The sequence below is a fragment of the Leopardus geoffroyi genome, chromosome A2 (assembly GCF_018350155.1).
Source record: "Leopardus geoffroyi isolate Oge1 chromosome A2, O.geoffroyi_Oge1_pat1.0, whole genome shotgun sequence".
Classification (NCBI taxonomy): domain Eukaryota; kingdom Metazoa; phylum Chordata; class Mammalia; order Carnivora; family Felidae; genus Leopardus; species Leopardus geoffroyi.
Window position 1 is genome coordinate 15588832 of NC_059331.1, and position 25937 is coordinate 15614768.

General features: G+C 57.6%; 1 protein-coding gene across 1 annotated transcript in view; it reads right to left on the reverse strand.

Annotated features, from left to right (window-relative positions):
• Positions 1-761: 761 nt before the first annotated feature.
• SLC6A20 (solute carrier family 6 member 20) overlaps positions 762-25937 on the reverse strand; it is a 37874-nt gene continuing 12698 nt past the window's right edge. Inside the window, exons 2-11 of the mRNA XM_045492617.1 lie at positions 21993-22133; positions 20450-20541; positions 16791-17018; positions 13303-13413; positions 12286-12527; positions 11029-11191; positions 7689-7893; positions 6026-6185; positions 3449-3614; positions 762-1826 (exon numbers count right to left, since the gene is read on the reverse strand). Of these exons, the coding sequence (XP_045348573.1) occupies positions 1677-1826; positions 3449-3614; positions 6026-6185; positions 7689-7893; positions 11029-11191; positions 12286-12527; positions 13303-13413; positions 16791-17018; positions 20450-20541; positions 21993-22133 (1658 nt within the window). The 3' untranslated portion in view covers positions 762-1676. The remainder of the gene's footprint in view (positions 1827-3448; positions 3615-6025; positions 6186-7688; positions 7894-11028; positions 11192-12285; positions 12528-13302; positions 13414-16790; positions 17019-20449; positions 20542-21992; positions 22134-25937) is intronic.

Below are 25937 nucleotides of genomic sequence, written 5' to 3' on the forward strand. Positions count from 1 at the left end.
GGACCCGCTCCGCAAGGATTCAGGAACGGAGGGCTGTGTGTTTGCCACTGAGTGTACCTACTCTTCAAGCCTTGACATCTACAGTTTTCAACGCTAGACCCTCTGCTGAGAAGTCCGAAGGCTGAGCACTTGTGCTTGATAAATGCTGGTGCATCTCGAAGGCTAGTGATGACCTCCTCATAAGTGGCCATCAGGTGCAATGGGGAAGCAGTGACAAGACGGCTTGTAAAAGCGGAAGACCTTTCTGGTGCCTATTTTTGTTATTTGGGCATTTATAAATACACGAAAAAGAAGTCAAAACAAAACAAAACACTCCAGCCGACGTCCCAGGGGAGTGTTTCAGTGTCTTCGAAGATGTCTGTGCAAATCTTACCCAAAGAAACTCGTGAATTCTGTATGTCGGTGAAGCACAGAAGGTTTGGGGGGGGGGGCCCTCCAGGGCCCTCCTCCCCCCTCAGGAATAACCTTGACCTGCTGATTGCCGTGACAAAAGACAGGAGACCCTAGCCTGGTAGACTAATGCTGCATCATAAATACAGTGCCTTCAGTTACAAGATGCTCTGTTTGAGTTACATATACGCCTTAGAAAACTTCTGTACGGGGCGCCTGGGTGGCTCAGTCGGTTAAGCATCTGGTTCAGGTCATGATCCCACGGTTCCGAGGGTTCGGGCCCCGCATCGGTCTCTGCGCTGACAGTGTGGAGCCTGCTTGGGATTCTTTCTCTCCCTCTCTCTCTGCCCCTCCCCTGCTCATGTTCTCTCTCTGTCTTTCCCTCTCTCTCAAAATAAATGGATAAACTTTAAAAAAGGTACAAATATTTTAAAATCGATTGTAAGTGATGCTCGTGGTCTTTGCTATAAAGAGTTGGCCACCGTGTCCAGGTATAACGTCATCTGTGGGAACGTTAGATTTACTTTCACCCTCAAAGTGGCTCTGGCACCTTTCCTAATGCGTAAGGCACTGGGGCAGGGGCCGGCTGCACGGACTGCTCATGGGACCACGCCCGGGGCTTTGGGGTCACATCCTGTGGTTGGGGTGACGGGTCCTCGACCCGCTGTGAGAGGCCTCAGATCACAGGAGCGACCCCAAACAAAGGCCTCCCTTCTTCGTGGCCAGCCAGTCCTCTTAGCGAGAAACACAGTCTTGGCGTATTCAGTATGACTGAAAAAAGAGAACTGATTTTGCACCAGTGACATTCAGATGGCTCATCTCAGGGCGCTCAAAAAACCTCTCTTCACACTGATCTAAAAGCACCTGCCCTCTGTTATGTTGGGATTTCTTCAGGAAAAAAAAATTGCTTAAATTTTATTCCGTAAAAATTATAGTCGAATTTCAGCCCACGGTGTGCCCGGATTCTGGGGCTTCCTTAGAATCGAGAAAGCAATGGTCTTCAAGACTGGCCTTGAAAAGCCCATGTCTTTGGCGTAAAGGAGCCAGCTCGGTGTGACCTTGGGGGCAGGCAGAGGGGAGCAGGGGCCGCTCCGTGGATGGGCGTGGGTCCTCCCGAGGGAGTCTTCTTCCTCCACACCCTCCTAGTTCTTCTTGATGGGCTCAGGAAGATGACGGGTTGAGTATTTCTGGAGTAAATATGTTTAAAGGCAGCCAAGGAGATTCCACCTATAAATACAGCCGCAGAACAGTGAGCGGCCGACCGGAGTCTCTGGGAAGCCCAGTCCTCAGGCCATGGGGGGCGTGTCTCCCCTCTTGAGGCAGCGCACGATGAAGGTCCCCAGGGCCACCAGGGGGATACACATGATGGAAGAGGCCACGAGCAGGCCGATGATGGCCAGTGCGTAGAGGGGGTAATCCTTGGTCACAAGCTGACCCTGAAAGGAGAAGCCGAGGGTCAGCAGGAGGAGCCACCACAGGCAGAGCCCCGCTTGGCGGAGAGCATCCGGGGCTGGGCATCCTTACATCTGGGGCCACCTAAATGGAGGGGGCTTAACCTCAGCCCCGTGCTGCCCAACAGGACCTTGTATGATGATAGAAAGCTCCATATGGGTGCTGTCCAACATGGTAGCTAACAGACACAGGTGGCTACTGAGCCCTTGAAATGTGGCCAGTGGGCGTGAAGCACGGAACTTTACGTTGTACTGAATATTCACGAATTGAAATATTAATCACCACCTGTGGCGGTTGGCCGCCATCTTGAACGGCACAGCCCTGATCTTGGGAGAAGGCTTGGCGGACGTCTGGATTGAGTTGGGGGATGCTTCCCTGAATGCAGATGCATTAAAGCTGATGAGAAAGGAGGCCAAAAAGCCGATAAATGCCACCTTTCCACGAGGGGGACGCAGAACAGCTACGGCCGAGGGATCACAGGCCAACCGCGCGTGGCTTGTAAACCAAAACGCGCTCGGAGCGTGGTGTGGGAACCAGCCCACAGACTTCCTGTTACTCGTCCTATGACTTGTTGTTGCTGTTGTTGTTCTGTACTGACCAGTACAGAAACCGGGGGAAGCGTTCAGAAGCTGTTTTAGCAATGTGACAGCTTCGTCTCGTATCTGTTGATACAAGAAATAATGGGAGCTTGTAGTCCATACGTGGTTTTCTGTATACATTCTCCCTTTTCAAGGGATTCACCGCTACTGCTTTTGACAAAAGCGTCAGTCTGCTCTGGGTTGGAGAAGACACCCCGGTCCTTCTCCTGCCGGGAGGCAGGTGCGGGGGCGCCTCGCAGCCGCCATCAGTCACCTGCTCACTTGGAGTGGCGTCCTTCACGGCCACCATGCACGCTGGGTGCTAAGGGACAGCGTCTTCTACCCATAGGAAAGCAAATGCCAACTGGCCTGCAGGATTACTTTCCTCCCAGCGTAAATGTTCGCTGTGAGAGTCTGCCTGTATGTAAGGGCAGCCAAGGCTGGCCCTCAGGCCAAGTGCATTGACACGGCCGCCCTGGTGGTCAAAATGCTGACACACGGCGCTTCTGGTCGGTGAACAGCAGTTGCCTGTGGCCTGAGTGAGCCTGTTGTGTCCCAGCCACACACACACCCAGAGCCAGACCCTCCCGGGATGCGGTGACTCGAGCGCTAAGACGGGTCCTCTCGGGCGCCTGCCGGGGCTCAGGGACCATGCCCCGGAGGCTGGCTCTGCCTTTCCCCAGGAGGCTAAGTGGACAGAGGTCGGAGGGCCTGAGGCTGAGGAGGAGGGAAGAGGGCGCAGCCCCGGGGGCAGGAACCAGCGCCTCTGCAGGGGGCTTTCTCCCAACCCCACCCCCGGGGAAGGCCCCCTGGGAAGTTCTAGAAGGAATCTTACTCTTTACAGGAGCGCACGTCGCAAAACTCAAAGCCCAGGTCTGCTCTCCTGGGCTGTTTTTAAGTACCCGGGTGGTGTTTCCATGCCGCGACAAATAACCTGCCCACACCGCGGAAGCGGATCTTTGGTTTCAGGAAACTTAAAGCCGCTTCTGGAGAGTGAGCCCGGGGGCCCCGAGACAGGGGGTAGGTACCTGGGAAGCGTCCCAGGCTTGGTATTGCAGCGTCCCCGTGAGGATGTAGTCACTCAGGTAGAAGACAAAGAGGCTGATGATGAGGAGCGGGCTCACGCCGGCCCACATGGCCTTCCAGTACCAGTTCAGGGTGCGGCCAGTCATGGCCTTGAGGTCACTTTCAAATCTATTTGGGAAACGGGGAGAAAGTCTGGATTATGCACGCCGTTGGGGCGGGGGGGGGGGGGGGGCTCCAGCGTCCACATCCCTGTTTGTTTAGGAAGATTCTGTTCTGAGCGCCACTGAGCCTTGGGCACGACCCCTCCGGGGTGTCTCTCTGACCCCTCCTGGGCAGAGGGGGTGTGGGGTGGGGCAGGGGGACGAGCCGAGGCCACCACAGAGCAGGGGAGCAGAGCAGTCCCCCCAGAGTCAGGTGCACGTCAGGAGATAATCTTCCCGGGGCCACCTCCAGATGAAGGCTGCCGGTGTGGACCGGAGGGCAGTTCCCGGAGACAGCAGAAGCCAACAGCCTGGAGGGTCACTTATCAAGCCAGACCTCCACGCTCGGGGACCCCGAGGGGCAGCTCTGCCCCCACCCCTCCCATCCTGGTATCAGTGACTCTACTGCCCATGAAAACGCCCCTAAGAGAGGAATCTCTTTTGTACCCTGGAGCCTCAGCAGGTTCTGGGACAGAGGGAGAGCCAAACCTGGGAATGCAGCACTCTGGCCAAGACCCGCCGGAGCGGGCGTAGAGAGAAGCCAGAGCAGCGCCCCCCAAAGGTGGCTGCTCTGGGATTTCGTAGTCTGCACACTACGTCTCCCCGCCCCCCCCTTTAAAGAGCTAATCGCATTTCCTAACACAGACTCAAGTAAGTATGGAAAGTGTCTTCAGCACTTTGGGAAATACCCAGCCATTGTCACCCCCATTTAACGGCAGCAGGCACCGAGGCCCGGGCCGTGAGGTCACTTGCCCCAGGGCACCCGGGTAGCGGCAGACCCAGGCCCAGACCCGGCTTGGCCTGCTGTCTCCCGTGCAGGGCCTTGAAACCGCACCCAAAGCAGAAGTGGCCGTGAAGAGGGGCGGGGGTGGGGTGGGGTGAGACGGTCACCAGCTGCAACCACAGCCACCTGCCACACTGGGGCCTGGGGCTTGTCCTGAGCTCCCACCTGACATGGCTCTGTTGCTAGATGTTCACTAGATGGCGCTGTCTCCCTCCCCGTCACTCCCGGATCCTGCCACTTCCACACTCTATAGGAGACGCCTTTTTGGTTCTCCCTCCCTCCAGCCTCACCACTTAGCACCACCCCTTTGCATGGACTTGTGCCCTTTCTCCAGCACCGCCAGTGGGCCCTGGGTTCTGTTCCTCTTTCCTCCGCCCTCTCCCTTCCTGGGAAACACCTACCCTCTCAGGTGACCCATCTGTTTCTCCTTCTAGACTGGCATTTCCCGGGGGACCAACTTGTCCCAGTTTACCCAGGACTTCCCCAGTGTTAGCACTGGACAGCCGGCACCCTGGGAAAGCCCTCGGTCCTGGGAAAGTAGAGTGGGTCACTCTAGCTCGAATGTCCCCAGTAGGTAGCAAACGGGAGGTAGGCTGAAAAAAGGCTTCCTTGACCAAAACGGTTTTGGCAAGGCTACCATTTATACCCCCTCTTTGAGATTCCCAATCGTCTTCATGGCTCCAGGAAGTCCTAGAGGAAAGAAATTCTGACTCTGTTTAACTTATGTCTTGCAAGTTATTTGATCACGGACGTCCTTCAGCATGGCACGGGACCCCAGTGCTTCTGGGGACACAGTGGGAAACGTGGCTCAAAGGGGTGTGGTTTCTAGACTGTCATGGCTGATGCTGCTCCCTACCCCCACCCCCCTCCAAACCAACGTGGAGGGTGGGAAAAGACTGAGGACGGGGGGGCACAACTTGGCTCACCTGTCTGATCGGCTCCTATCTGAGCAGTGCTTCCCAAATGCTCATGTGGACCCCTCCCGTGTGAACGTGTAGGATCTGACTCACCGGGCCTGGGTGGGCCTGAGGTCCCGCATGTACGGTGAGGCTCCCCCCTGGGCCCACGCGGAGGAGCAAGTCTCTCTAAACCAGTGGCCTCAGCCCGGCGGCACAGCCCATCACCCGGGGGTGGGGGGGTGGGGGGATCTACAACATTCCAGTGCCCGGCCGTGCTCTGGGATCGAGAGCCTGACATCCTGAATCGGCCACGTTTTTTTTGGTTTTAAGTTATCAACTGGACTTTGGTCAGCGTGCCCGAAAAATACTGATGTTCACCGAGGGTCAGAGTATGTGGTGCCTGGAGGTAACGGATCCCTGCCCCCCTAAGCCGCTGGGGCCCGGCACGATCAACAGGCGAACGTCCTATAATAAAAAGTAAAACCAGGGGAAATGGGGAGAGGAGGTGTTGGCGGCAGGTCGAGCGAGGGCGGGAGCGAGGCCGAGGATGAGCTGAGAGATGAGGGCAGAGGGAAAAGCCATGCCAAGTGGAAAGGGGAAGGCCAAGTGCACGTGGGAAGGGGCTGCTTTCCCGGTGGGGCGTGGCCTGCGGGGCATCCCCACCCCCTGCAGGTGTTGGGGGCGGGGCCTCCTCACCGCCTCAGCCCGAACACGTAACACACGGCGACGATCTCCACCAGAACTATGAGCAGCAGGGGCAGCGTGGCAGCGTAGTCGTTGAATATGTCGAACCAGTAATTGCCGGCCTCCATGGTGAACACCAAGCCGGTGACGCAGTTGACGAAGCACACCAGACCTGGGGCCACGAGACCGCACGCTCACCTGCCTGCCACGCCCCCCCCCCCCCCATCCAGTTTCCTGGGTGGCCGCAGAGCCGCCGACCCCGAGGGGACTCTGCCGGGGACCGGCCTCTCTGCGTGTTTGCCACGGGTGTGTGTGTTCTGGGAGGGGTGGGGGACAGCAAAGGTGTCCCGGGGAATGTGTGTCAGATGTCACTGATGTTAATTCTCGGCGCTGTCCTGCAGGGGGGCCCTCAAACTCGAGGGGGAAAGAAAGTTGTGGGCACGGCTATCTGCGGGGGGGGGGCCCACCCAGCCTGTGGGTCTGGTGATTCTGTTTATCCCAACTCAGCCCCTGAGCTCCTGGGAGGTGAGTCGCGGCAGAGGGTTTGCCCTGCAGGGCATCCCGAGGACTCCCGTGTGGCGGGAAGAGGGAGGAGGGAGAGGAGGGGCAGATGGGAATGTTTACCCAGCTCCCACTGCGTGCACCCCAGGCACCTGTCAGGCATTGGATCCAAAAGCCCCAGGAGCCCCCTTTACAGATGGGGAAGGCAAGGGCTCAGAGATACGGAGTAAATTTCCCAACATCCCACAGCAGGTCAGTGACGGACTCTGGGCTCAGACACTGGCCCTTCTGCCTCCAGAACCCGGGCCCTTGTCCCGGTCTCCTTTGGCTGACTCCCTCGGGCAATCCACAAAGTATCTGACTCGCAAGTTCCCACCTCCCACCTGCCCGTCCCGCCATCATACCATGTGCCGTCACTCACTAAGCCCCAGTGCCATCTCGAGGGGACACACAAGGACAAGGGGCTACGTGCTGGCCGGGAGCTAACGGCACACAGGATGCTGCTACAGAGACCAGGTGCAAGGGGAGATGCTAAGTGCTAGAAGGTTCCGACGAAGGGTGGGCAGCTCGGCCCAGGCGGTCAGGGCTTTAAGGCGATGGGGTGGGAACTGGATTGGATTTGGGCTGGGAGAGGGGATGTCCCGGATGCGGTGGGATGGCGCCATCGTGGGTAGGGTGGGGGCCTAGGCGGTGGGGGGGAGGGGGGGCGGCCACGTACTGATGGGAAGGGGTGGGAAGGGGCTCTCGGGGCAGGGGCGGGGGCTGGAAATGCTCTGTGTCTTGACCTAGGCGGTGGTTACTTGAGCGGGAACGTGTGAAAATGATTGAGTTTGTGTTTAAGAAATGTACACGTTCTGTTAACACGGCAGTGGGAACAAAGGCAGAAGCAGGTTCTCTCCTGGCCTGGAGAGTTCTGAGCGCCAGGTCGGTGAGTCCGGCCTTTCCCGGCGCTGGGGCGGCCGCTGTGCTGCCTCGTGAGGGAGAACCAGATGCGCGGGCGAGACGCACACGTGCCAGGTCCCGACTGCCCGAGAGGCGGCGAGAGCCACGGCGGGACTGCTAGGAGGTCGCCACCTCCACCAGCACACGGTCCCCGCGGCAGCTTGTCCGTCTGCTCCCGCCCCACGCCCCGCCCTCCCCGACCCCCATGTCCTCTGCAGATTGGCCCACTCACCGGAGATGGCCTCCTTGGGCAGGTGGCTGGAGATGACCTTGCTGTCGGTCAGGGGCGTGAGGATGGCCGCCGTGTTCCCCAGCATGCTCCCGATGCCCAGCATCAACAACATGAAGAAATAGAGGACCGACCACAGCTGGGATACCGCCATGTTCTTAATGGCCTCGGTGTAGACGATGAAGGACAGGCCAGTGCCCTGGACCGCCTGCCCGTGTGAGAAGACACCAGTTAGACACCCCAGCGGACTTACGGCTCCTTGAGCACGCCCAGTGCTAAGCATCCTGGCCACGAGAAGCCACATGCTGAGGCTGGGTTTTCCGTCTGCAGACCAGCCCCTCGGGCTTAGCTGGGCTGGATAGAAACGTGAGTCGTCGGGAGTCCGTATTTGCAAAGCGCGAGGAGCGCTGGGTTCCCGCACGTCTGTTCGGGATGAAATACAACAAAGATAATTTCTGCTCCCGGTATCATGACTGACTGGGTGCTCCGAGGCCTCGGTGGCTGGGAGCTGAGGTGGGAGGGGGAGCCAGAGCAAGAGGAGCCCGTAAGGTGGGGAGCTGGCCTGGCCAGCAGGCAACCCGGAGGGCAGTTTTCCCGTGGCCAGATCCCCGCTGCGACAACACCGTTGTGGGGATACTGAACCGCGGAGACAGAACCTAGAGCTCCCTGCTTAAAGACAAACCCCAGAAGGGGTCGAAAGAGGTCATGAGCTGGGGGTGCCCCCTGGCTACCGGCAGCAGAAGCAAACCCTCTCTGGGGGACAGCTCCCCCAATTTAGACCCGCAGGACCACCAGAGATGATCAAGCAGCGAGCTCGCAAACGGATTTGTAAACCCACGAGAAGACAAGCCACCATAAGTAGTCAGCGGGACTAAGGTTTAGAACACCCTTCCCCAAGAATGGCAGACGCTGGGGCGGCAGATTCAGAACACAGGTCAGCTCCATGGCAAACCAGTGAGCACAGTGGGATTCGCCAGCGCTGGGTGCAGCCGAGAGGGGGTGATCGCTCGTAGGGAATTTACAAACAGTAACGAAATTACTCAGGTTGGCTTTTTATCATTACTATGAGCCAACACATTCTCAACAGTGATCAAACATTCCTCCCCTTGAGGACAGACTGCCTTCCACTCTCCTGTCCAAGGCCACCAGTGGATCAGCTACGTATGACGTGTTTTTCTCGGAGAGAGACAGAGAAAGAGCAGGGAAGGGGCAGAGAGACAAGGAGCGAGAGAGAATCCCCAGCAGGCTGCACGCTGTTAGTGCGGGGCCCGCCCTAGGACCCCGTCCCACAAATCTTGAGATCGTGACCTGAGCCGAAATCGAGAGTTGGGCGCTCAACTGACTGACCCACCCGGGCACCCCTATGCATGACATTTTTAAAGAAACAAGATAAAATTACCAAGATAAATGTATGACAAGAAACCATTGGAATGAAAAGTAAATTTGAGAGTAAATAGCATCTAAAAACATACTGGATGAAAAGACCACTGACAGCTAAGGACTGCTTGCACCTGAAGAGAAATTTAGTGGACTTGGAAATATATCCCAGGGAGGAATCCAGAATGAAGACAAAAAAAAAAGACAAGAAGGTGGGAAAACATCAGAGAGTGGCCTTGCAGGGTGGGAGGAGAAGGTCCAGCTGGAATTCCGAACGGGGAAGACAGGCGGAAGTCAAGGCGATGATTACGAGGACATAGGTATGAATGTTCCAGAACTGGTAAGATACACGGGTCCGTGGATCCAGGAAGCCCAACGTCACCCAAGCCCACGCTGGGTAAATAAAAATGCATCCACGCTTGGATTGCGGAGGCCAGAGTCCAAGAGAAGATGACAGAGAAATCGGAGGGAAGCCGGGTCCTTTGAAGAAGGACTTTCGAAGAGCAACGATGGAGGCCAGAACCACAAGGCAAAGATCTCCAATGTGTCAAGAGAAAAGAGCTGTACACCTGGAACTAATATAACACTGTATGTTAATTAGACTGAGATTAAAATTAAAAGCAAAAAAAAAAAAGTTTATGTATTTTGACAGAGAGACAGAGAGAGCGAGCATGAGCGGGGAGGGGCAGAGAGGGAGGGAGACGCCAAATCCCAAGCAGGCTCCAGGCTCTGAACTGTCAGCACAGAGCCCAACATGGGGCTCGAACTCACAGACCGTGAGATCATGACCTGAGCCAAAGTCAGATGCTTAACGACTGAGCCACCCAGGTGCCCCTAAAGGAAGGCATTTTAAGGGGCTGCTTGGAATTCTCTCTCTCCCTCTCTCCCTCTGCCCCTCCCCTGCTTGCTCTCTCTCAAACACGCATTTAAAAAAGTGTATTTTATTTATAAAAAAAATAAATAAATAAAATTAGGTGGACAAGGTAAAAGCGTTCTAAAAATCCTTGTTCTTTCTGTTTGGGTGGGAAGTCACGATATTGTTGAATTTTAGATTTTGTTAAGTGAAATACGCACAGGAAAAATTTGGAAGGAGAAATACACTGTGTCCCTTCCAAACAGTAGAGAATAAAGTGGAACGAGGGGGAGAGACGAACAAGAACAAACACAATGGGGGGAAAAAAAAAGCCCCAGGTTGAATAAAGGAACAACCACGTAATTCTTGGACGCTGAGCCAAGCTTAAAAGTAAGTCAGGAAACCCCCCAAGTGTCCAAAACAAAAAGGAAATTTGAAATGAGTTCACGGAACAGGAACCGAAGCCCACGGAACCGATCAAGGCCTTGAGGGCTGCGGCTTGAGGGCTGGGGCTGTGACACCCGCCCAGGAGGGGGTCAGGCCACAGGCCGGTGTGAGCAGGGAGCCGGGAAAGCCTAAGCGTGGCCCCACCCGTGAAATGACCTGATAAGCGAACGTGATGCAAGCCGGATTCCAGAACCAGAGCCAACGTTCCCCGGGAAGTTGGTGCCAGTGGACAAGCCACCAAATGCAGGTGCGGTGGGGACTGGCCTTTGAAGCTCCTGAGCTGTAGAAAAGTAGCTCTGGGGGCCTCATGACGAGCTGTTGTTCTTTAAGCTCTTTAGCTACATCTTTGGTTGAGGAACCCGACGTCGTGAGCCACGTCTTAAGAGAAGAACGCACATGATCCCGGCGTGAAGGCGATAGAAACCACTCTAGGCCCGGGATCCTCAAACAGGGCCCCCGTGGATGGACTTGGGGGGGGGGGGGGAGGAAAGTTAGTAACAAAGGCCTCTCGCTGGGTCAGAACCAGTAGGTCCTCGCCCCCCCCCCCACCGGCCCCCCTGGGGGCGTGGCTGCCGAATCGAACAGGGGGCATCTGGGAGGTAACGCACAGGTCTGACACCAAAGGCTGACCGGAGAATCTTCCTTGGCTTCTCTCAGAGGCCTTACCGTGGCCAGCTCTGATTCCAAGCTGCAGTTCCTAATTTGTGGGAGCACCTCGCTGTATTTGCCGGGGAAGGCCGAGGCTAGGTAGCCCTTCACCTGCTCCAGGTTGCTGGCGGTCAGAAAGCCATCTTCAAGGTCAAAGGAGTTGGTCAGCAGCAGAATCACCCTGCAGAGCGGAATGCCAGGTTGACCTTCACTGAGTAGAAAGGCCACGGTCGCCAACCCCTCTCTCGGAAGCCGGGGTGCTGGGGTTCCCTCCCCTCGGATTGGGCAAGGTCTCTCCAACAAAGGGAATCTGTTGATGGGTGACCTTTTTTTCTTTTTTTAAATTTTTTGATGTTTTTAAAAAGTTTATTTAGTTTTGAGAAGAAGAGAGCAAGCAAGCAGGGGAGGGGCAGAGAGGGAGAGAGAGAGAGACAGAGAATCCCAAGCAGGCTCGCACTGTCAGCATAGAGCCTGACGCAGGGCTCCATCCACAAACCACGAGCCGAAATCAAGAGTTGGACGCCTGACCATGTCACCCAGACACCCCGGTTGGTGACCTTTTAAAGTCCGGGGTGACCTTGAATGGCTTTGAGGGAGCCTGAAAGAGGACCAGAGGTGAGAAACAACCCCACACAGCTAGGCCACTTAAACCTCTGGGCCCGCATTGTCCGACAGAAATTTTGCGATGATGGGACCGGTCCGCGTCTGTGCCGTCCCACGTGGCGGCTGAAGCCTTGGATGCGGCGGGTGTGACTGAGAGACCGACTTAAATTCATTTACATTTCAATGGAAACCGGTTTAAACAAAAGTGCAACGAACTGATTGGATGTAACTAACATTAATTAAACCAGTCCCCATTTAAATCTGTAGGTGGCCACTTGGGGCTAGTGACTGCCCTATGGGACAGCCTAGTCTGGATGATGTTTATTATACGTTGGATAAGGCGGGCGGGGGGCAGACAGGAGATTCTGTAATGGCCCTGGCTCACCCAGAGGGCTCTGGGTTACTTCCAAGGTCAGGGAGACGGGGCAGAAGAAACCGAGGTTTGGCTGTTCAGTGCCTCCCTGTGCTAAGAGCTTTGGACGTACGAAGCTGCCCTCAGCCCTCAGGCGGGGTGCCCGGGGTTGGGCCCGGGTGGAGAGCCGCAAAGCCGGTGTCCTTTGTCCCACGCCCCTTGACTTCCCTGTGCTATCTCTTCCCAGGCGGCTCTCAGAGCTTGGGGGACGGCGGGACGCACCCCCAACCCGAGGCCCCGGGGCTCACGGGGCGGCTTACTTGTTCAAGCAGCTCTCGTAGTTGAAGGTGGCCTTGAAGCCATAGATGGAGAAGGTCACGACGCTGGCAAAGATGGAGGTCGAGCTGTTGATGAGGGACACGATGATGGCGTGCTTCTGGCAGTTGGTGGAGGGCTGGTTGTAGCTGGCAAAGGCGATCAGGCTGCCGAAGCCCAGGCCGAGGGAGAAGAAGATCTGGGTGGCCGCGTTGATCCAGGCCTTGGGGTTGGCCAGCTGCTCCAACTGCAAAGCCGGCAGGGACGGGGCTGGAGGACCCGGCCGGGTGGCGCTCCCCCGCCCCGTAAACCCACCGACTGGCAGAGGGCGGGAGGCCCGGGGAGGGGGAGTGATATGTAAAAGGAGCCCCTGATCCATGACCAGGCACTGTGCAGGCCCGCGCCCCCACGAGATGGAGGCGGTGTGGGCTGGGGCTGGAGCTCTAGGTCTGGGATGACGGTGGGGGGTCATTTGGAATGTGGGGGGCATTTGCGGGGGCAGGAGGGGGGCTACCACAGCCATCTTGTTTCCAGGCGCCAGATTTGCCAAATGAACTTGTCCCAAAGGTGATAGTGCCCCCCCCCCACCCTCTGGCGACTGATGAGCGTTGGCTGTGGGGCGTCGGGGAGCGGGGGGCTAGGGAGGGATCACAGAAAACCCTGCGGGGTGTGGATTCACCTCTGTAAAGGAAGGGGTGCGGGCAGGTGTGCGGGAGGGAGAGAGGTGGCTGGGTGGTAAATCCGTAGACTGCCAGGAGGGTGTGGGGTGAGAGTGGGGGCCGGGAGGCCAGATGCGGGGCTGGGGTAGCAGTCCCTCGGGGGGGGGGGGGTTGCTGAGGAGGAGGAGGGTGGGTGGACCAAAGACTCAGTGTCCCAGAGTGAACAGGGCTTGGGGACGGCCTGGCTGAGGAGGTGACCCGGTGCCCGTAGGTAATCCACACCGCCCCCACCCACCTCCCTGGGTCTTCCCCTTTTTCCACCCATCCTGGAAGATCGAAGGTCCCCTTCCCTCCAGCCCGTACCTTGGGCGTGAACATGTACGCCAGGCCGTTGGTGGCTCCGTGGAGCGTGAGGCCCCTGACCAGGTAGATGATAAGCACACAGTAGGGCAGCAGCGCGGTAAAATACACCACCTGCGGGCGCCAGAGGGCAGAGTCAGCGTCCCGGAGACACGGTGCCCACAGTGCCCCTCTTGTCCCTGCGACAGACCTGAAGGCCTCACGAAGCACCACACTATCACACGTCCAGCTGGCTGCTGGCAAGTGCAGGGGGGCTGGGTTTGAGTTCGGGCCGGCGGAGAAAGCGGGGAGGTGGGATGCATTTGCCCACCTCCGTAACTGCCGGGCAAGCTGCTTCAGGAGAAACAGGAGACCTCTGCCTGCCACTCTCCCTTCAACCAGACCTTATTCCAGAAAGGATTTGAGGCCGGGGTGCCTGGGGGGGTTCGGTCAGTGAAGCGTCTGACTTCGGCTCGGGTCACGGTCTCACGGTTCGTGAGTTCGGGCCCCGCGTCGGGCTCTGGGCTGACAGCTCGGAGCCTGGAGCCTGCTTCCGATTCTGTGTCTCCCTCTCTCTCTGCTCCTCCCCCACTCATTCTCTCTCTCTCTCCAAATAAACATAAAAAGTTAAAACAGGAAAGAAAGGATTTGAGGCAGCCCACAAAAATATACCTAGCACATTAACATTAAAAAAATGTTTTTTTTTTTAAGTTTATTTATTTATTTTGAGAGAGAGCAGGGGGAGGGGCAGAGAGAGAGACAGAGAGACAGAGAGAGAGTCCCAAGCAGGCTCCACAGTCAGCACAGAGCTCTCCCCGGGGCTCGAACTCATGAACCGGGAGATCATGACCTAAGCCGACCTAAGTCAGACGCTTAACGGACTGAGGCGCCCTGCTTTACATTGTCTTTAAAAGAAAAAACAAAACCAAGAGAAACCCCCAAAAAACCCTGGGGCTGGGAGCAAGGCACGTCTCTCCAGAATGGAGCCCCGAGAGAAACTTGGCCCTGAGAGGAGCTTGTAAGGGAAACGTGATGACGTGGGCGTGGGGAGCGTGTCCCCATCAGGAATATGACACAAACTCGATGAGCTGATATTTTATGAGCGGCTTCGCTGTCGCGGGGTTTAACGCTGGACATGAATGGCATTTCTGGTCGACCAAATCGTGTTCCTGCGGACACGACACATATCACGAGTCCGGTGGTGTTCGTGGTGGTTTGGGCGACCGCCTCACGCTCTGGGCCTGCTGACTCTTACACGGCTTCGAACAGGGATCTGCCGGTGCCCGGATGCCCGTCCGGGAACTGGCACTTTTCCTCCCTATCGACTGTGTATGCGCCCCAGGGCCCCTTTACTTAAAGCCCAGAAGTACTTCGCAAAAAGGATCTTGCGAAGGCGGTTTTTGCTTAAGGTGTGGGTCCTCCGGTGAGAAATGTGCCTGGGGGCCCATGTCCAGATGGGCCCGGATCGTACTGGGCCCTCCCCTCCCGCTGAGGCATTGGCGCCACCTTCCCGGCCACTCCCGAGGCCACCAGAGGAACAGTTTGTGCCCCCTCACCCCAGGGGACGGCAAGCAGAGGTGGGGTGTGTCTTTTATCACTGGTCCCTCACTGAGGTCACCGTGACTTGAGAAGTCATCAACCCAGCTTGGATGACGGGTATGGGGCGGAGACAGATGAGGGCGAGGGCATCGGCCAACGCGCTGAAGGACGTCAAGGGCGAGAGAGGAGGGGCGACCGATGTCCACAGCCAGGGGACACTTTGAGGACACGGAAGGCAGGTCCCTGGAACTTCCCTCCTTCCCTCAGGTAAACAAGTGTCCTGGGGAGGGGGAGGGGCTCTCCGGGCTCCCTCCTCCCTCATCAGGGAAGCTGGGCATGTGGCCCAGCCTACACCACTGGGAGAAACCATTTCTGACCAGTCTGCAACAATTCATTGGAGGGGAAAAAAAGGAGATTCCAAGAGAAGAGGCCAGGAAATGGTACACCGTTTTTAACAGAATTAATCCCCATAAATAAAGCTGTGGGGGCGCTCTGTCATGGAGACGGGGTGTGGCTTGAGCAGAGGCAATGGAATAAGTAAGTGTTCATGGCATGGCATGACCTCATACGGCACACGTATAAATGATCTGGAAAAGAGTTGACAGATACTGCCCTCGGATCTTCTGTATCGCGCTCATAATCATCTGGCGGAGACAAATTGCAAAACCCATGTTTTTATGAGCATAAAATACTAGCCAAGCTTCGAGATGGGACAGAGTGACTAGCTGCGGGCTCTAAGTTCTTCCAGAGAAGGTTCACTAGTCTTTTAGCTTGGCCGTGGGACGGGGCGCTGTTGGGGCTACGATGCTGGCCGTCACGGAGTCTTGGAGACCAACAGAAGACGCCAGGCACAGTACTGGGCTCGTTGCAGGGTGCCTAAGATACTATGGGTCATTCTGGTCCTGCTGCCTCAAGGGAAACACGGTGGGGCTGGAGGAGGCGACGCAGGCGGTCAAGACGGTGAGGGCAGGTGGCCTCTTAGGAACTTCTGAAGGGAAAAGTTGGGATGGATCAAGTCACCAAAGGTATGGAGAGAGCAAACAGGAGGCGATTCACCGGACAAGAGGATGGGGAGTCTTTGGGACAAAGCTGGGTGTGTCCCAGCTCTGCCCTCACTGGTTGGTGCCCCGGGGCAGGCTCCTTTGTCCCTCCACACCTCGGGTGAGTGGGATAATGAAATCCACTCCGAAGGGCTTTTGCAAGACTGAGGCAAGGCGCACGCCCAGCCCGCAGGGGACCGGCTAGGAGTGAATGGGTATGAGGCGGGTGTCACCGGGGGTCCAGGGCGCCTGCCTGCTGCAGCTTGAGAAAGATGGCAGGTGCTGGAAACACTGCCGGAAAAACTTTCCACCTGGGGCAGATTAGAGTTCAAGAGCATCTCAGCCCCCTCCCGCGCCCCCGGAAGGAGTATAAAGCTGGGGGTGCACCAAGGAGAGGTTTGGAAATCAGGCCTGACAAGCAGCTCAGAGCAAAGGTTCTCCGACTCAGCTGCAGATTAGAACCCTCCCGGGGGAAGCTTTTAACATCCCAAGGCTCAAGTCCCTCCCTGCCCTGATCACTCCAGGGCCTCTTGGGGGAGGACCTGAGATATCAGAGTTCTAGAAGCTCTCCAGGTGACCCGGATGTGCCGTCCAGTTTGAGAGCCAGCGGCCAGGGTGTCTGGGGGACGTGCGCAGTCACTTAAGGCTTTTAAAGAAGGGAAGACTCACTGTCGAGGTGCTCGGTGCCGCTCGGGTGGTGTGGCTTTGGGGACAGCTGCCTGGCACAGACATGCTCATCCGTGTAGGGACTGGGAACGCCCCCACTTCAAGACCGCAACTTCAAGCACCTCCGGCCACGTTCACGGTCGCCTCGCAGGGGATTCGTGCTGGTGAACTCGCCGCTGCCCTCCCCCCCCCCTCCCCCCCAGCACAGCTTCTGCGCCCTCACGAGCACCGCCCAGGTCCCGGGCGGGGGGCGCTGTGCGGACCCACCTTGCCGGTGGACTCGGTGCCCCGCAGGATGCAGAGGTACACCACGAGCCAGGCCAGGAGGAGGCAGAGCCCCTGCTCCCACTGCACGCCCCCGCTGTCCTGGATGGACGGCGAGATGTTGAGGGTCTTCCGGTACCAGAAGTACTGCGTCGAGGACGCCTTCTCGCACTCCTCGTCGTAGCCTGTGCGGTTGCCGTTCAGCGGGCACACGGACCACGGCAGGGGATCCTTGGGGATCAGAACAAGCACACGGCCAGGTGAGGGCTGGGGCCGAAGGGCAGAGCGGGGAAGGACGGGGATGGGCCTGACGGGAAGGGTGCCTGGTCCCCAAAGGACAGAAGCATCCGAAGGCAGACAGGGACCAGGAGGGCCGGTCAGGGACACAGACGGGCTTGGGGGGAGGAGAGAGGCCGGGAGAGGGCTTCGCGCACCGTGCAACCCCACAGGAGTTTGTTGAGGATCGCCTGGCTCTGCCGTGGGTCCGAGACACTGGCCCAAACAGACGACGGCCAGACCGTCTACGAGAATAGAACCCACAACCTCTGCAGCAATGAGCCCACGGACTCCAGCCACAGCATCTTGCAGGGAGTGGCCTGGAGTGGGGTGGGCAGGACCTGGGCAGTGACAGCCAGTGTCCCTAACTCATGTGCTCCCCGACCCCAGACCAACCGGAGAAAGCCCAATCTGCTCCCCTCACCACACAGATAGCACCCCCCTACCCCAGTCCGGGCACACCGGAAGCCGTGCCTTTTTTCCCACTGATACACCTTCCCCATTCCTCTGCCTGCCCTGGGGTCTCGGCCGAAGGCAACGATCGCAAGCTCTGGATAAATTGCTTCAGTCTGTTCTCATTTGGGTGGACTTGGCTTATTTTCACACATTCCTAGCAAGTCCTGGCTTGAATGAGACTCAGGTCCTTCCCTCACTAACAGGCGGTGGGGACTTGCTTCTCCCAGGACAGATGCTGGGTTTAGAAGTCAGGCAGGGGTGAGGTTCAGCCTCCCTCATGGGCCAGGGCCACTCTACCGATGAGCAGCTGGAGCCCAGCTTTGTCCACCTGGAAAATGCTCGGGACCTGTGCAGGGGTCGGGGGTGGACCCCTGGCCTGTTGAAATTCGAGTCAGTTTCTAGCTTTGACCAGAATAGTTCTGACGATGGTCCCCAGCAGTTCCTTCCATGGAAAGCGGCATTTACGGCCCCTCCCCGTGAACCTGGGCTGGCCTGTGACAGAATGCAGTGACGTGACGCAGTGCCCCTTCCCAGCCCGGGCTTCCTGGGGCCTCATAGCCCTCATTGCCACGCTCCTGGAAACCAGCTGATGTGTAAAGACCTTTGGCCATACCGCTGGGCAACAAAGACTCATGGAGAGAATGGCCATGTAGAGCCAACTGAGATGCTCGGTGGCAAACCAGCGCCATGCCCCAGGCAGGTGGGAGGGTCCCTCGTGGGCTTGGAGTCTGGTGGAGCTACCCAGCCCACAGCCCCTTGGGCCACTGGTCCGTCCACTGGACCACTGCTGAGCCAGCCTGGGCTGGCCTGGTTCCCAGCCTCGGCTACATGACTGAATCCCGGGGAGAAGGGAGGCTTTAAAAAAAAATACGGTGCCCAGGCTGCACCCCCAGTGACTCTGACTGCATCGGTCTGGGTGGGGCCTGGGCCTCGGAGTTTTGAAAGCTCCCCCAGGGGGAGGAATTTAAGCGAGTGCAAGGACTTACGAAACTGACCATTTCCCAGCAGCCAGCCTCCCCTCCTCGGAATCAGTGGGTCAGGCTCGCATTTTGTATCTGGTTTTCTAACAGCCCCCGGTGCTCCTTGTGGGCAAGGTCCTAGATAGGAGGCTGGGAAGCCTGGTAGGGGGATGGACAGGCTTCAGCCCCTGAGGCCAGGCTGCTGGCGTCCAGTCTCACAGCTACTCAGTTCCCCTCCGCTGATGCGGGGCACCCCACATCGCAGGGCTGTGGTGACGGTTCCTGGGTGATTACCTCTAAAGGGCTTGCAACTGTGCAGGGCCCTGAGCTGGCTTTGAGGGAGCGACCGCTGCTTTGGGTACTATCATTACGTGACCACGGAGGAGGGCTCCAGAGTGGGGAAACTAAAGGAGAAGTCCACGGGGCCTGGGAAGGACAGACCGAATGGAGAGTCGAGTGATTTTCAGGAGTTGCTGGTCCTTGCACTTCTGAGACTTAGGAAAACGTGTCTCATTTCTTGAGACAACCTTATTTTCACCTTGGGAAGATGGTCAAATATTCCCGATTTTGTTAGAACAGGACATGTTGCTTCTACCTTTGGAAAACTGTTTCTATAAGTATACAGAGGCATAATGCTGGCAATGCATATGGCAACTCTTCAGTTGGAGTTCCATTGTGCAGTGCACCACCCGCCCAACTGTACATGATAGCTCTGCACAGAGGAGGAGGAGTGGCCACCAGGGGGGGAGAGTCAGAGGAGCTGCTGTTTCCACCCAGAAGGTAGAGGAGAGGCAGGGCTGTGGCCAGTCTTCATGGAGTCAGGGAGAAGATGGGGGCTGCAATTAAGCTCAGAGCACAGAGCCCTTCCTGTCAGGGATGCACACGAGGCATTGCCCCATGGGGCGACCCGGATAGGGTTGACCGGGTGGCCAGAGTGGGGCGTGGATGTAGCATCTTCCGAGTGTAGATGCCACGTTCTGATTACTGAAGTCATTCACCCGGGCATTCCTTGGGGCGCCAAAGGCTCACGGCTGTGCCCAAGTGCTCCAGAGCGTGGCCCCACAAGTTGGGGTTAATCCACAGTCCCTGGTCGGCCCTGCCTTGCTTTTGGACCCTGGGGACAGTGTCTGTCCTGCAAAGGCCGGGTTCAGTGGCAAAGGGCGTGGCGTCTGCCCGGGGAGCTTCTGTCCGAGACAGAGGAGGCTGCTGGAAGGCAAGCCGGGGGCAGCGGGGAGGGGGTCCCCGAGAGTGAAAGGCAGGTGCCGAGGAAGAGCCGTGAGCACGGGCGGCAGAAGGGAAGACTCCTCTCGGCTCGGATACAAAGAGCACCTCTCAGTGAGGAGTTAGGGTTCTCGCTTCTCTACGATGTTCGGCCCCTTCCCATTTTCTGCCATGAGCGTCGGCTATGGCCATAAATCAGAAATACAGGTTTCAAGTGTTCATCTTTGGGAGCAGCCCCTGCTGTGTTACAGGGGTGCCGACGGTCGTTCTAGAAGAACTTTGGTCTGCAGGGAAATGTGGGGGCTCCGCCTGGAGCCAGGAGGCTGGGAGGACAAGCGACCAGAGCTGGAAGGGGGAGGAGGAGGGGCAGGGGGCATGAGTGGGGGTGAGGGGCGTGGCAGGGGAAGTCCTCCTGCTCTTACTGGGTTGGTGGCTCTCTCCATCCACACATTCTCCCCTGGAGCATCTGGTGGTGCTTCATACTTTAGGGGGGGGGGTCACATCTTTCAGAACGTGACGCAAGCCAGAAACCCGCTCCCCAGAAACGCGCACACACGCGCGCACACACACACAATGGCAGGGTCCCGTGGATGCCTGGCTCGGGAGGGGCGCTCGGCTTCCCCCAGCCCCTGAGGCCGCCGCCCCCCCACCCTCACCCCTGTCCCCCCCCACCCCCCCGCCTCGGGGCGTGGCCTTGCTCTCCTCCCCCTGCCCCGCTCCCCGCGCCCGCTCTGGCACGGGCTCGCTCACCTGGAAGGAGTGGAAGAGGTACCAGAAGGCCCAGGCGTTGATGATATTGTAGTACATGGAGAGGAAGAAAGACACCACCACGCTGGCGAGGCCTGGGAGGGGGCAGATGCGCGCTGAGGACTCCCGCGTCCGCCTCTCTCTCTGCCCCTCCCCGGCTCGCCCTCTGTCTCTGTTTCTCTCTCTCTCTCTCCCTCTCTCTCTCTCTCAAAAATACATAATAAAAAAGCATTAGAAAAGCAAACTTAGCATGAGAGGCAGGCTGTCATTGACAAGTGCCACCCTGATGCTAGACGTCACAGGTGCTCCCCCCTTGGCTTCCCTGATGCTGAGTCACTTGTGCCAAACCCTGCCTCGCGGTGGCCAGGGACGGGGGTACGTGGAGGGGTGTCTGGAGTGGAGGGGCCTGGAGCCCACACCGGCCCCCCCCCCCCTCCCGCCAACCCAGAGCCACGGTGCGCATCTCCGCCCACCCCCACCCTCAGGGACATCTCGTTGGCCGTCTGAAATTGGCCGTGGTGGAAGTCTTTACACCACGGGTATCAGGGAATGCCGCAAACAGGCCTCCCCTCCCCCCCCCCCCCCACCCCGAGAGCTGGCCGTTAAACATTCACCAGCGCCCCTGCTTGGCACACACATCCGGTATCTTTCCTATTAGGCAGCAAATGCCACCTCTGAGAAGCCCTCTGTGATTGATTACTCGGGCGGATCGTAAAACCACACACCTCCTTGTTAAAAAGTAACAGCCCTTCGCGATGAGGAGGCAGTTCGGGTTCAGAGATGATGCCCGAGGCCACGGACACACTTCTGCCTCCGAGACTACATGCCACGCCAAGCATACACCCTCCTTGCTCCTGAAACACCGCTCTGCTTCCCTGCCTACCTGGCTGGAGGCGGGAGGGCTGAGCAGAAGAGACTGTGGCCAAGGGCTGGCCAAAGTTCCTCCCGCCCACAGGCAGCCCTGGAACGTGAGGGTTGTGCAGGGCGGGTTAACTAACCATCGCCGAGAGGCGCCGGGGACGCACCAGCTCGGAGGAACTCAGGGGACACAGGAGGCACAGCGCGCCCAGCGCGCCACCCATGTACCCCTCTGCTTCCCCGCACGGGCCCTCGGTGGTGCAACAAAGATAACACGAGCTCGTGTGCAGGTATCATACAGGCTGACACCCGGCACGTAGTAGGCGCTCACGAGAAGGAGCCATTATTAATCATTAGCAAGGAGCAGTTAGAGCTCCCAGAGCGGTAGCTGCTGGGAGACTGAGTTGCAGCTCCTTGGCTGGGCAGCTATTTCCTTTTACAGAAGAGCCAGCTGAGGCTCACGGAAGAGAAGCAGTGTGGTATCGGCCCCCCAGAGGGTGTGCCTCCCCCACTTCTTCACCGACCTGCGGGTAAGGGATCCAGCCCCCGTCGGCCGACATCCCGCGGCACCCCCTCCGGGGCTCTCTCTTGGGCCTTGAGCTCACCCCTTGCTCCGGCTGCCCTGCCAGCCAACGGGCTCCCACCCACACCCCCCTGCTGTCCAGGATCCAGGAGAGTGCCCACTTACCAACACCACCAAGGTAGGGGCTGATGGTCCTCCAGGCACCGATGCTGCCCTGCCGCATGCGCTGGCCCACTGCCAGCTCCAGGTACAGGAGCGGCATGCCCTCTACAACAAGCATGATGATGTAGGGCACCAGGAAACTACCTGCGGGTGTCCAGAGCCAAGACCAGGCCATCACCGATGAGTTTAACTCTGGAGCCCACGTGACCTCCATGCACATCCACCCTCCCTTCCTTCCTTCCGTCTTTCCACTTGTCCATTCCTCTTTCTACCTTTCCACGCACTCATCCTCCCACGTCTCCGCTCATCCTCCATCCTTCTGCCCTCACTCTCTCCCACCTTTTCCACAACCCACTGTTCTTTCATTCCCCTCGCTCGTACGTCATGTATCCATTTTCTTCTATTCATCCATCCACCCATCCAAGCATCCATTCAGCCACCCATCCAAGCATCCATCCATCCACCCACCCATCCACCCACCATCCAACCATCCATCCATCGATCCACCCATCCATCCAGCCAACCAACCATCCATCCATCCACCCACCCACGCACCCATTCAACCACCCACCCACCATCCAACCATCCATGCATCCACCCAGCCACTCATCCATCCAACCAACCATCCATCCATCCATCCACCCATCCATCCATCCACCCACCCATCCAACCATCCACCCACCCACCCATGCATCCACCCATTCACCCATCCATCCACCCACCCATCCATCCATCCTCCCACCCACCCACCCGTCCATCTATCCACCTACCCACGCACCCATTCAACCACCCACCCACCATCCAACCATCCATCCATCCACCCAGCCACTCATCCATCCAACCAACCATCCATCCATCCATCCACCCAGCCACCCATCCACCCACCCATCCAACCATCCACCCACCCACCCATGCATCCACCCATTCACCCATCCATCCACCCACCCATCCATCCATCCTCCCACCCACCCACCCGTCCATCTATCCACCTACCCACGCACCCATTCAACCACCCACCCACCATCCAACCATCCATCCATCCACCCACCATCCATCCATCCATCCATCCAAGCATCCATCCATTCAGCCACCCATCCAAGCATCCATCCATCCAAGCATCCATCCATTCAGCCACCCATCCAAGCATCCATCCATCCAGCCACCCAGCCACCCATCCATCCATCTAACCAACCATCCATCCATCCACCCACCCATCCATCCATCCTCCCACCCACCCACCCGTCCATCTATCCACCTACCCACGCACCCATTCAACCACCCACCCACCATCCAACCATCCATCCATCCACCCACCATCCATCCATCCATCCAAGCATCCATCCATTCAGCCACCCATCCAAGCAGCCATCCATCCAAGCATCCATCCATTCAGCCACCCATCCAAGCATCCATCCATCCACCCACCCATCCACCCACCATCCAACCATCCATCCATCCAGCCACCCAGCCACCCATCCATCCATCTAACCAACCATCCATCCATTCACCCACCCATTCAACCACCCAGCCACCATCCATCCATCCGTCATCCACCCAGCCACCCACCCATCCAACCAACCATCCATCCATCCATCCACCACCCATCCAACCATCCACCCATCCAAGCATCCATCCACCCACCTATACATCCACCCATTCACCCATCCATCCACCCACCCATCCATTCATCCACCCACCCACCCACCCAAGCATCCATCCATCCACCCACCCCTCCATCTATCCACCTACCCATGCACCCATTCAACCACCCACCCACCATCCATCCATCCATCCATCCAGCTATCCACGTATCCATCCACCCATCCACTTACCCACCCATCTACCTACCCATTCACCCATCCACCCACCCACCCACCCATCCATCCACCCAACCACCCATCCATCCATCCACCCATCCAAGCATCCATCCACCACCCAACCATCCATCCACCCACCCGCCCATTCAACCATCCACCCACCATCCAACCATCCATCCATCCATTCACCATCCAACCATCCATCCATCCATCCATCTACCCACCCATCCACCCATCCGTCCATCCATCCATCCTTCTATCCTTTCTATCTTTCTCTTTCTCCATCCAGCCGTTCATCCATCTATCTGTGATAACATGCAGACTTGCCAGTTAAAAAGTTTAAATACTTCCATCCTGGGTGGTAAACTGCCATTGTCCCAAGCCCCTTGAGTGCCTCCCTCAATGCCTCAGCTGCCCCAGCCCCTCTGCCAGAAACCCTATTCCATCTTCTGTGGTAGTAACCAATGGCAGAGGCAGGGGCTTGGTGTCTGTGTATGGGGAGACAAGCGGTCCTCAACAGACAGAGCCTAGGCCACCATCTCCTTTTACAGAGCACCTCCATTGTATGTGTATCTGTTTTATACAGTGGCCCTCAGCTTAACATTTTGTTTTAATAAAGAGTACTATGGCTAACGCAAATTTAAAACCCACCAGTTCCTCGGGGCCGTCTGCAGATAAGAGCCTGTGGTGATAGTACGGAGCCAGGGGGTGTGGATGGACTATGGAAGCCCTCCCCACTGCTGGCACCTGGACAGAGATGGGCAGCCTGCTGGGGGCTCCCCACACCCCTGCCCTGCACAGCCCTGCCCAAAGCTTCTCCTGTGAGCCCCGCCCCTCCTTCCCTGAAGTCCTGCTCATCCCTCCCCCCTGCTCCCAGCAACTTGGCAGAGAACCCGGGAAAAGGTCCCAGAGGAGAAGAGGGCAGGACTCCTGATTAAAATAAAACCCTGACATTACAGCTGCAGGGATTAAGGGCAGGTTACAGAAGGAACTGGTTCCAAAAGTGTTCAGGTAAAGAATGAAATACGTATGCTTCTGTGAACATCGAATATTTACGAAAATGCCTCCATCGTGCTTACGTGTTGCCCCAGAGCCTGCTTTCCTCCCCCGACCACAACACGACCATTTGTGTCACCCTCGTGTAGCTGTACGTCATCCCACTTGGAAAACACACCCAGATTCATTTCATTGGTCCTCGGACACTGGGCTGTAGCTAGGTCCCTGCTATCATGTAAAAAAAATTTGTTTTAAATGTTTTTATTTATTTTTGAAGGAGAGAGAGAGACAGAGCATGAGCGGGGAAAGACCAGAGAGAGAGGGAGACACAGAATCCGAAGCAGGCTCCAGGCTCCGAGCTGTCAGCACAGAGCCCGACGCGGGGCTTGAACTCAGGAACCGTGAGATCATGACCTGAGCTGAAATCGGTCGCTTAACCGACTGAGCCACCCAGGTGCCCCGGGTCCCTGCCATCCTCAACAGAGCAGTGGGACCAAGCTTGGTCCACGTGTTCGGTTCTCTCCTCGGGACAGAGATCCCAGAAGGAGAGTGGCTGGCACCAGGGCCACGCAGAGATCAGGCAGAGTCAGCTCCCACCGTGGAGAGAAAGCCACGGCCGTGCGCGTGGGACCACTGGGCCTCACATTCCCGGCCTCGTCCTCCCTGCTCACATGGGGGCCTCCGAGAAGCGCTACCCTCTCACTTCTGGACTCTGTTCTGATGACTCTGCCAGGCCCCGCCCCCTACCTGCCCCAGGGAAACGTGTTTGGACATCTTACCAGGTGCCTCTCAGCAGCAGAGAGTCCAAGAGGCCGGCTGCTCTTGGACTGGAAGGGGGCTGCCACCTACAAACCCAGCAACATTCAAACCCTCAGTGGTTCTAAGAAAAAGCTCATTTTCCCCCAAGGTGTTAAACAGTAACCACAGGAGGCCTGGCAAGGTCTTTGATAGGGCCGGGCTGATGGCCCAGTGCCCACGGGAAGCTGGGAATCCAAGGCCCGTGCCCAGGTGGTAGCATGGGGGCTCTTGAGGCCTGCCCATCGGTCATTTCCATTATCCATCCTCCGAGTATCCAAACGCACGATCCCAGCGAATTTGCTCAGCCACTATTTTCTTAACGAGTGATGTCAGAACA